Source organism: Pezoporus occidentalis, unplaced genomic scaffold (assembly GCF_034315485.1).
Source record: "Pezoporus occidentalis ecotype Australia unplaced genomic scaffold, CSIRO_AGI_Poc_V1 ctg328, whole genome shotgun sequence".
In the NCBI taxonomy this organism is placed as follows: domain Eukaryota; kingdom Metazoa; phylum Chordata; class Aves; order Psittaciformes; family Psittacidae; genus Pezoporus; species Pezoporus occidentalis.
This window is the reverse complement of record NW_026915246.1, coordinates 99,309-110,294: the sequence shown is the minus strand read 5'-3', so window position 1 is coordinate 110,294 and position 10,986 is coordinate 99,309. Positions and strand designations below refer to the sequence as shown.

At 51.8% G+C, this 10,986-nt stretch overlaps 1 protein-coding gene across 2 annotated transcripts; it reads left to right on the top strand.

The window, feature by feature from the left end:
• Positions 1-1,045: 1,045 nt before the first annotated feature.
• On the top strand, positions 1,046-10,558 carry CCR7 (C-C motif chemokine receptor 7). 2 transcript variants are annotated; one of them, XM_062629076.1, is made up of 3 exons: positions 1,046-1,166; positions 6,296-6,345; positions 8,058-10,558. In XM_062629076.1, the coding sequence occupies exons 1-3, from the start codon at positions 1,157-1,159 to the stop codon at positions 9,120-9,122; spliced, it is 1,125 nt and encodes a 374-aa protein (XP_062485060.1). In that variant the 5' UTR covers positions 1,046-1,156; the 3' UTR covers positions 9,123-10,558. The 2 variants fall into 2 exon arrangements, with proteins under 2 accessions (XP_062485060.1, XP_062485061.1); XM_062629077.1 differs by lacking the exon at positions 6,296-6,345 and having other exon boundaries at positions 1,092-1,166.
• Positions 10,559-10,986: the final 428 nt, after the last annotated feature.

The window sequence follows — 10,986 nt, the reverse complement described above, 5'->3', positions numbered from 1 at the left end:
CTGTGGAGATAAGCAAGAAGCGAGCGTGCTTCTCACACCGTAAGAGAAGGCAGTGATGTGCGCTGGGAGCGCGAAGGGCAGCGCAGGGCACCTCCTGTGGCACCAGATAAAAACCCTGATAAACCTCCAAGTGCCAGCATCCTGCCCATGAAGCACCCCAGAATGGGATCAGAACCACAGCAGTGATGGCCCCACTGAGAGGGGAGCACTGAGGAGGTTTTTAAGTGCCAGCTGGGCTGTGGATGGGTTTACACAGGCTCCTCCACTTCAGGTGTATTTAATTTGGGCTTGAGAGAGCTAGGGAGGGAAAGACTTGGCTTCATGCTGAAGCAGTTGGTGTTCAGGGCAAGGCGATCAGTAGGTTTAGGATCAGACTCTTCCATACTTGAATCTCCTGTTTTGGCTGTGGTTGGCCATTATGGTATCTTAAAGTAATTCAAATAGAAACATTCCACTGTAATCTTGTTATTTCTAACAACAACAAATCTTCAGATCTTCCAGCACTAAACTATGCTAGAGGAGAACAAATTGGCTTTTCCCAACAGGGAAGTGTTTCCTTTCCTCAAGAGCCACGGACTACCGAATTTACTGGCCATAGCATTTAGTGTGTGGGAAAGAGACCACTCACAAGGTGATGTCTGGCTGAAGCCACTTGCCTTGCAGAGGATGCTGCAAGCAGGTGGGAGAGCAGTGAAGGATGTGGCCACTGGCACTCCTGCACCCAGAGGTGTTTCGTGTGGTGGTTGAACACCTTCTCTCATGCCCTTCTCAGGGTCTGCCATGTGGACGGAGAGGAGAGATGACAAGGGAGCAGACTTCCCTCTTGTCCCTGCAATGACTCCATCTGATGGGTGTCAGCACACCGCGTGTGCCGCGGTGCAGGCACTGAGGAAGTACCTGAACCCCCAAGCGTGTGACGGCAGCGTGGCACCGAGCACGGCTCTCCCGTGCTGCTGAAAGCATGAGGAGGAGGAGGAGGAGGAGGGTCCAGTGAGTGTCAGTGACACCGGGGCGTGCCGGGAGCTTGCAGGGGTGCAGGAAGTATAAAAGAGAGTATCCCAAAGAGGGTCTCTGGCAGGAGCTGCGGCGTGGGGAGGCTGCGCTGGAGCATGCGATGCTCTTACTAACCTTGTGCCTGCATCTCTGAAACCAGACCATGGAGGGGGGTGAGTACCTGCTCTGCAGCCTCTGGCTTGTCTTTGGCTTTATTAACCATGCCCGAATTCGTGTCCTGTGTCACAAAGATGGAGCGCTTTTAACAGAGCATTTGATACAAATGACTTTCATCTTCCTCATATGCAGCGCTATAAAAAAAGGCACAGTTCCCTTTGAGAAGCTCAAAAAACCTCAAATCAATTACTTCAGAAGCACACACACGAAATAGGCTCGGAGGCAGTTTTCAGGGGCTGTTTTGTCCCGAAGCAAATGAGCTCGTCTCACACAATTTGTACCTTTCCTTCTACGTTCTTAACAACAACTGAAGACCAGGAATGCTCTCTCCTTGGCAGCAGTCAATGAATGAATCATGGAATTAGGAGCAAGCCTGTGTGAGTTATTGCTGGCTGAGTCTGTCCAGTCTCTTGTAAAGGGTTTCCATTAATGAACACCTCCAGCACAGCAGCAGAGCTTTGCTATAGGGAGCTGGGGTTTGTGCTTGCTCCGGAGTCAACGCACCCTCAGGGGTCTCTCCCTCTGCATCACCCTGCCACAAAGCACCAGGGGAGAGCAAGTGCACTCCTCTCCTCTTTGGAGCATAACCTCCCTCAGGGCATGGGTGTGTGCAGTGGCTCCTGCTCAAAGCTTCACCCTTCCTTTTGCCATCTGTTGCTGGTTCTCAGGCAGAGCTCTGCAGGCATCAGCCTCCAGGAGCTCGGGTAGGTAGGTGGCCATAGGAAGGGGTGGCACTGTGGGGCCAAGATGGGGCAGATAAGATGCAGGCTCTTCTTGCCTCTCAGACTCTGATTTATTCCTTCCCCTATGGGCTTGTGGGTTTTTATTGCTCAGATGTTTGCAAACACTACTCCCAGTTGCCAGGGAGTGCAGGGAGGAGGCACAAATGCAATAGCTCAAGTGGGTAAGTTGGTTTATAACCAGACTAACCAAAGAGGATTTAGAATACAATCACTACCTCTCCATGCCAGCCAGCCCAGTCAGAGCTGCAATAAGGATGGTGAGAGGCATGGGAGTTCAGCCCAGTAAAGCTCTGTTCCAGAGGTGCAATGGGAGGTGCCACTGCCTTTCCTCTGGGACATTTTTAAATCAGAGCTTGAAATCAGCTGGGATGCAGGAGGGTTCCCTGAGCATCCCAACCCCAGGGGTTAATTGTGGCAGGAAAAGGAAAGGATCAGTGAGAACCTGACAAGAAAAGCAGCACAAGTTTCCTGCTATTTCTGCCCTACTACCATACTTCAGGGGAATATTCCAGAACAGCTGCTCTTGAAGCTGCATAGCAGGATTGCTTCTTGTTAACAGTTATGTAGGAAACACAATTGGCTTTTTAACTTGCTTATCTCTGCTTATCTTGTCTTTGGAGTCACAATGTCCTAAAAAGGGAGGTGGCAGGTAACCCGTTTTCTGCTGTAACACATGTATGAGCACATGATAAAAGCAGGACCTTGTTCCATTGCTTCTGTGCACTCCTGAAATGATGGTCTCTTTCCTGTGCCAGCTCTAAGGAGCAGAGGGGCAAAGGGGGGGAGAAGGGGCACTGAGCAGAGTCATTACAGCACCCGGGTATGATTAATTGTTCTCAGAAATACACGGTTCTTCACCCAAAACCCCACTGCTCTGGTGGTGAGCAGGCACCTGAAACCATGCTTCAAGAGATAAACAGCGCCTTACCCGCCACCTACACATGTGCCAAGGTGCTTGAGACTGAAACCTTTGCTCCGCAGTTCTGGTCGACAGCAGATGGGTTTAACCAGAGCAGGCTTGCTCGGCTGGACCAACGCTCCCTAAAGCATTCCCGACTCCTGCTGCTCATCCCGTGCATTCCCTAGCACCAGCAGAGAGGGGCAGCTCTGCTCCCGCACTGCCTGACCTGCTTGGGTCGGAGCTGAGCCACGGCTCTGTCCTGCAGGATTCCACTCCCGTTTAACCACCCTACACTGCTGTTTCTGCTCCTCTTCTCTCCTCTGCATAGACTTTCTGCTACCAAATACTTCTGACTTCTCTGGGCACGCCTGGAGAGGATTCATGGCCTCCTACAGCTGCTTTTATCTTCAGATTTGCTGCTGATGCTGGGGGAGATTCAGGTGAACTGGATGGGATGCTCCTGTCTAAACTCGCTGACCCTTCTGCCGCAGCAGGGAATGAACCTGCACCCTGATGCCCACCCCCTGGCAGCTGAACCATGACTTTAAAACACCAAAAGCACCCGGTTCTTTCCCTTTGCTGTCGAGGGAGCCTCAACCAGATGTCAAGGGCTTGAGTTCAGAGGGATGAATCCCACGCCTTGTGCTTACTCCATGGAGGAAGAGTCTCAAAACTGATGGGTTGCTGCCTCCTCTCCCCCTGCCCTGCATCAACAGCACAGAGCAGACCCCTTCCCTCTTTCATTTGCATGGAGCAATCCTCCTGTCCCCCTTTTCCCAGGTCCTGCAGAACAGGAGCATCCTTTTGAGAACTGCAGCACCTGATGTAGGGCTTTCTAATGCATCTGACTCATTTGCTGCAATGGGTTTTTGGTCTTTCTATAAATGAGGTTTCAGTGCAACTGTTTGTGGGGACTTTTGAGGGGGTTTTCCTTCTTGGTATTTTGAGGAACAAAACTTTAGGAAAATACCCACAGCAGAAAACTGCCAGAGGGGAGCAGGGAGGAGAAACAAAAAGTAAAGAAAGATACCCAGAATTAAACACCAGAGCATGCCTCATCTCTTTCCTGCCGCTCCTTTGCCTCTGTTCCCTGCCCCAGCCCCCTAAGAGTTGTGTCCTGTCTGCCCAAATCTGGTGACACAGGCACTTGCTCAAAGAATTCCTGTGGGAAAACCAGGAGGCTGCGTTGTCATCCTGGTTCTGCCTTGGCAAATGTGTAAGCTGAGGTGGGGGTGCAGAAAGAGGGGACGAAACAGGATGAGCTTCTTGCTGTTGAAAAGTCCTTTGACATTTAAGGCACTTGAAACAGCAACTGAGAGAGAAAAGAGTGTGATGCTCTTCAAAGGAATGAGTCAGCTGAACTGCTCCGGGACCAGTACTTGAGTCACTGCAGCATCCTATTCAGTTTGACACTTCGCAGCGTGTTAGGAAAGAGAAGACCAGAAAAGCCAAGCAGATCCCCAGGGCTGTGCACTCATGGCTTGTCAGATTAAGGAAGGGCTGGGGCTGTGCTGGGGGCAGAGATAACAGAAGGATGCAACTCAAGGAATGCCAAGAGCAAGGCACTGATGGAGCGGGGCCGAGGTTGGGGCCTCTCCTCCCTGGGCTGTCAGCGGCTCTTCTCCTCTGCCTCCTTATTATACAGCAGCCAGGAGGTGACTTACCTCTGGGGCCTCAGCCCCTGGGCCAGCAGGCGCAGTTATTGTCCATCCCCAGGCAGACACAAGCACCAGCTCCAGGAGGCCCCTGGAAATCAGGTGTTTGAGAGGGTGGACTCAAAGGACTGGCTCTTGAGGCAGAGGTCAGGGACCCCATGCCTGTGTCCCAGGCAGGAAGGGCAGTTACAGCCTAGGCTTGCTTAAATTCACCCAGCAGGTTCAAGTCATTTGGGCTTTCAGTGTATTTCCTGTGTGTAATATGCAGAAGTTAGATCAGCTTGAAGGGAGAGATGCTCACCAAACCTCTTCCTGCAGCCTGCAACTGCTCAGGGTGAAAGCCACTGGCCGCATACAGAGACTAGAGACAAGAACATTTATCCAAGCTTCCCCCCACCTCCTCGCCATACTCCATTCCTGACTGTAAAATGCACTACCAATGCACTGATACACTCGGGTTCCCTCAGGAGGGCTCAGAGAAGGTGAGGGATGGAGGAACACAACTGAGCAGCCAGCTGCACGAGTGTAAAAGATCAAAACAAGGGGGGAAGGTGGCACAGAATTCTGAGGGACACAAGGGGAAGCTCACAACCAGGCTCTGGGCATGGGAAGTACGAGTGTTTCACACGTGGCTGAGGATCTCTCACCCACACATCACCACTCAAAACGAGTGTCTCCATTCACAGCTACCAAAGTAACTGTTAGTAACGATGCTGCTGCATGCGATTTAAAGTGGGGATGCAGCTGCAGTCACCTGAAGTAGTGGGAGTTCATCCTTCTGGTCCAGTACCATACCTGAACATGAGCCTGGCAGAGCAGGGGAGGGTGTAAGGGAACTCTGCAGAAACAGAACTGCATGGAAAAGCCACACTCCCTAGGAGAAAAGGGCAGCTGGAAACCAAAGGCAGCTCCTGCAGAGGTGTGCTCAGGGATCCTGCACCAGGTAATCACAGAATCATGAACGAGCAGGGAAGTGAGTGACTGTGATGCAGGGAACTCACCGGTGCCTACAGACACAGCCTACAATGAGCAGCTCAGTGCTCAGAGCAGCCAATGGCAACTCTCCCTCAAGGAAGAGCACATCTCCTGCTCGTGCAAGAGCAGAGGCCGAGGCTTTCTCATGGCTGTCAGATCATTTCAGTCACAACTGCCTGAGGCAGATGCTGGCACACGCTTTAAATAGAGTGAAGAGAAAGTTTTCACTGGCCCCTATGCCTCTGCTAACCACAGCAGGAAGAACTGTTGGTCTGAGATTGCTCTCACCATTATCACATCTGGCTCTGACCTCAGCTCTTCCTCCCAGCTGTCAGCATCCTCCATCTCCGCAGCCAAAGGCAGCAGAAGCCAACTCTGACATTTAGACACAAGCAATAAATTTCAAGGCAGGTTCAGTGATGGGAGCAGAGCTTTCCTGTTGTGCAGCGCTGCCAGGGAGCAGCTGGGAGAAATGTAGTGCACTCCCAGCTTTGTGCTTTCACATGGGTCGAGCAGGCTACACCCTGAGCTCAGAACAGGCACAGGAGCCAGGCTGCTGGCTGTCTGCAGGGAAAGAACATCCACGCAGTAAAGATGCAGGGGTTTGCTCTCCCAAGCTACCAGCCTTTACAGGCGAAACTGGAAGGACCACACTCCTGAGGCTTCATGCGTGCTCTGACAGTACCTGCTATGTGGCCCTGGGTTCTCGCGTGAGCATCTTCACCGTTAGTTAACCAGCCGTGGGGAGTTTTGCAGGGTCAGGTACACCACGGCTGCGTTTTCAAAGTGAGCATCATGTGGGAAGCCCCAGTGAGCTGCTCACTCTGACACAGTGTCTCCTTCTCCTACAGGCAAGCCGTTAAAGGTCGCTCTTGTTCTCAGCCTGCCCCTGTTTTTTCAGGTAAGATGTTAAAACCAGCTTAAAAACTGTTGAAATCCAGTTGTGTTTTTGTTGTGGGGAGGGAGAGATCTTGAAAGCTCTGACAGGCACAAAGCAACCGCCCACAGCCCTGAAAGATGTGTGGGGACACGGCTGCTCACAGCACGGCTCCAGCCCAGCAGGAGGTGGGCGGTGAGGCAGCAGAGCAGAAGCTGGACAGAAAACAAGAGGAATGAAGACAAAGAGAGAGCAGCAGCAATGACATATACTGCCATTGAGGTGGCCGGGACTGTTAGAACTAAGTCCCCTTTAGCACCAAAAAGAGCATTTTCAGGAAAGACAAGAGCATCCTATGCGGAGTGCTTGTGAAGAGCCAGCTCGATGCTCTTTGCAGCACCTGGTCAAAGCATTGAGGACCTCAGTCTTCAGCGACTGCATTCACTGTTGAAGAGCTGATGTGCTCAAGGAGGAGGAGTTCAGTATCTTCTTCTGCCTGTTCCCGCTCAGAGTGAATGTGAAGGGGGAAGGAGAACCCAGAGCACGGAGCTGTGCCATGACCTGCTCCTGAACCACAGCCTGGCCCCAGCGCTCGCGCTCTCACAGCCACAGGAGCAGCCTCAGCCACACCACGGCCCCCAGCTCAGGCTCTCCAAGAGGCTCAGCAGAGCAGGGAGGGCTTTGCAGCCTCTTTCTTTTCCCTTTCACTTCTGGTGGCATGCCTCCAGCTAGCAGGCAGGATGTGGTGAAAGCCAAACCTGCCTGAGATGGAGAGCACGCAGAGATACTTGGTGATAACAGGCAGAGGTATCCAGGGGAAACCTTTCATCTCTGTGCGATGGAGAGAAGGTGCTGGAGACTAATAAGGCTCAAAAAAACAGGGCACAGAGACCACAGGCTCGCTCTGCCCTGTGTGTTAAGACAGTGTAGGAAGATAAAACAAGACTAATCAGAACTTAAATCAGGGGCAGGAGCCTGAATGAGACACCGGCAACGTGTCTGTGCCAGCACCGTAACAGTTTCCTGCTTCACTCCAAGTTTCCTCCCAGTCTCATCAACACCTCTATTAATTTAACAGAGAAAAGAGCCCGGGGAGGCTCCAACTTCATTCTCCCATGGAGCTCCAGGCACCCCCGGGCTCACCCCTCACTGTGGGGATGGGACCTCCCCATGCAAGGTTGCTGCTGTTGGGAGCCACCACCACCACTGCAGCCTTCTTCTAGCGCTGCCACAAGTGAGGAGTGAGCAACAGGACTATTGCAGGTGGGAGAAGGGAGGGAATGCTCAGGTTAGCAAATGCCACGAGTAGTCAGTCAAGAGGAAATGTCCCTGCTGAGAGAAGGAGAACGCTGAAGGATGTGTTATCTTTCACACTTGGAAAAGCTCTTCACAAAGAGCTGTACGTGGGTCCTGAACCACTCTGGAAAGCAGCCACACGTTTGAGATTTGCAGGTGGCACTGTGGCTGAGCACTAAAGAGTGCGGGTGGAATTCCCACTTTGAGCCTAAAAAAAAGCCCCTAAACCCCATGTACTTACGGGAAGTGGTTTTGGCCATGAGACCTTGCCAGCTCTTCATGGTGTTGGCATGAGCCAACGCTTGGGAACTCCCTGGGACTTCTCTGCTGGCCGTGGCTGGGTAATCCTGCCTGCTCACAGGGCAGCACCAGGCCCCCCTCCCAACACCACGAGGGGCATGGTACCTGTCCCAATACTCTCCTTTTCTCCCCCGTTGTAGGTCTGTGCTGGAAACAACGTCACCGATTACTATGACTCCAACACCACCATCGACTACAACGAGTTCGAGGTCCTGTGTGAGAAGGATGATGTCCGTAACTTCCGCGCTGCCTTCCTCCCAGCCATGTACGCCCTCATCTGCTTCACAGGGCTGCTGGGGAACGGGCTGGTGGTGCTCACCTACATCTACTTCAAGAGGCTCAAAACCATGACAGACATCTATTTGCTGAACCTGGCCCTGGCAGACATCCTCTTCCTGCTGACCCTCCCCTTTTGGGCCACAACTGTAGCCAAGCACTGGCTTTTTGGGAAGTTTGCCTGCAAAGCTGTGTATTGCATCTGCAGAATGAGTTTCTTCAGCGGGATGCTGCTCCTCCTGTCCATCAGCATCGACAGGTACTTTGCCATTGTCCAGGCTGCCTCAGCCCACCGCTTTCGTCCCCGGATGATATTCATTAGCAAGGTTACATGCACCCTCATTTGGCTCCTGGCCTTCATCCTCTCAATCCCTGAGCTGGTTCACAGTGGTGTAAAAAACGTGGACAACAATCCCCATTGTTCCATCATCGCTCACGACTTGCAGACCTTCAACGCCGGCATCAAAGTGTCCCAGATGGTTTTTGGCTTCTTATTTCCCTTGCTGGTCATGTCTGCCTGCTACCTCATCATCATCAAAACATTACTGCAGGCCCGCAACTTTGAGAAGAACAAAGCCATCAAAGTCATCATCGCCGTGGTAATTGTCTTTGTTATCTTCCAGCTGCCCTACAACGGTGTCATGCTGGCCAAGACCATCTCAGCCTTCAACCACACCAGCTCGTGTGAGGAGAGCAAGCAGCTCGACGTGGCAGATGACGTGACCTACACCCTGGCCTGCTTCCGCTGCTGCCTCAACCCTTTCCTCTATGCCTTCATTGGCGTCAAATTCCGCAACGACCTCTTCAAGCTCCTGAAGGAATTGGGCTGCCTGAGCCAGCAGCGCCTCTTGCAGCTCTCAACCTGCCGCGAGAGCAAGAGGTTCTCCTACGCCATGGAGACAGAGACGACCACCACGTTCTCCCCATGAGCCGAGCTCCAGGCAGGCTTTGGCCGAGCTGCAGTAGTCCTGTACACATCCTCTGTTCTGAGCTATTGGTAGAGCAAGACCTGCCACTACTGTAGGAAAGAGGAGAACCCAGGAGGCTCTGCCTGCTTCAGGCAACAAGCACTGCTAGCCAATACTCCCATGGATGGAGAGACTCCAGTAAAGCTGGGACTAACAGCAGGGCAAGGCAGAGGGAGCCTGGTGAGTCTAGAACTTATCCCATCATTTCACCTTTATTTTAGTCTTTCCTAGTCAAAATGAGAAATGTTCAGAACATTCTCCCTAAAAGCAACGAATACCAAGAGAAGCAGACAAGAACTAAGCAAGAACTTCCGAGAGCATCATCCTTGCTTTGAATGTTGCTTTTAACAGGACTGCCTATTGCTCTTCCATACCTACAGAAATGATGCCCGTGGAACTGATCCACTCTTCAAGCCAGAACAGCACGAGCAGCCTCAGGCTCCAAGCTTGTAAGCTGTGAAGTATCCAAGCACACCAATCTTCACCCTGCCTTCCCCCATGAAAAGTGAGAAATGTCCATAACTAATCCTAAAGCCATACATATGATAGATATCATTTCAATAACTTCATATATTATTGTGGAAACTCTTATGTTTCTCAAGGAAAGTACAAATTCCACTCCAGTTCCACCTGCATCGGGTGTTTCACCTATAAAGAAGGTGCCTCCTAAGGAGCACAAGTGATTCCATCCCAATATTGACTTGAATTCTTTAGAAATGCTGCTTCACCCCGGAAAGAAAGTCTCCTTTCGCTTCTGAAAGGGCCCAAGGCCGATGGGCTCCAAATAACCAGGTGCCAGGATCCTCAGGATTTTAAAGATTCAAGCCCAGGGCAAACCCAGGCATTTCTTAAGGCAAAACATTCAAATTCTGGATGTAGTTGTGCCCATGGTCCAACCGCTCCAGTCTATCAGTATCTGAAGCTTGCTCGTACCTGGCCTTACGGGCCATGGTGGGCACGTACACATGGGGCCTTCTGTGCTGTTGCTTGCTGACCTCCAGAGATAAGCAGGAACGTGGGGTTTTCTTCTCCCTTCCCAATCGACGTGTCCTTCTAGAAGGCCTTTAGCAGCTGGCTTTGAAGTCAGGTATGTATTTCACTTATAAGCTATTGAAAACGTGTTTGGCAGTCGCACAGCCCCTGCTCAGAAAGATGCCATTCACTGGTGTGATTTCAACGCAAAGGACGGTGACGTGTTCAAGATTGCTGCCAGGGTCAGCACTTGAAAGGAAAGTGGCAGCTGAACAACAGGTTATTGTCACGTAAAGTAAGGCCTGGAAAAGAAGCCCAGAATGCAATGCCAGCTGGTGCTTTTACTGCAGGGGCCAAGATTCCTAAGGACAGACGAACACCCTGGGAACTGCTGGCGTGGGTGCAGAGCCTCACCCTCCAGAACAGCAGCTTTGTTGGGAACGAGGCATGTTCCCACGGACATACCGAGCCCCACGAGGAAGACGTTTGTACCTTTTTCAATAGCACAGGTAGATCCATGAGGAGCGCTGCAGGGAACGCTCTGGATCATAGCTTGACAAACATTCCTTTAGAGACACGAGAATTACAATCAACCTCCCAAGGAAAGAATTCCGTTAGCTGGGTTTCAGACAAGGCTGCCAGTTACACAGCTGCCTGCCATCACAATTAAATCCATTCTTCTTCATAAACCCTTTGGCTCTGGGGTACGGGATGTTGCCAAGAGCTGGGAATGGGGAAGAAAGCACATTCTGCTCCTCATCACCTGCCTGCCCCCCATCCAACTGTTCAATGCATTTGCTGGTAGGATGTCCATGTAACACGTGCACAAGTGCTGCTTCTCTGACCTCTGACA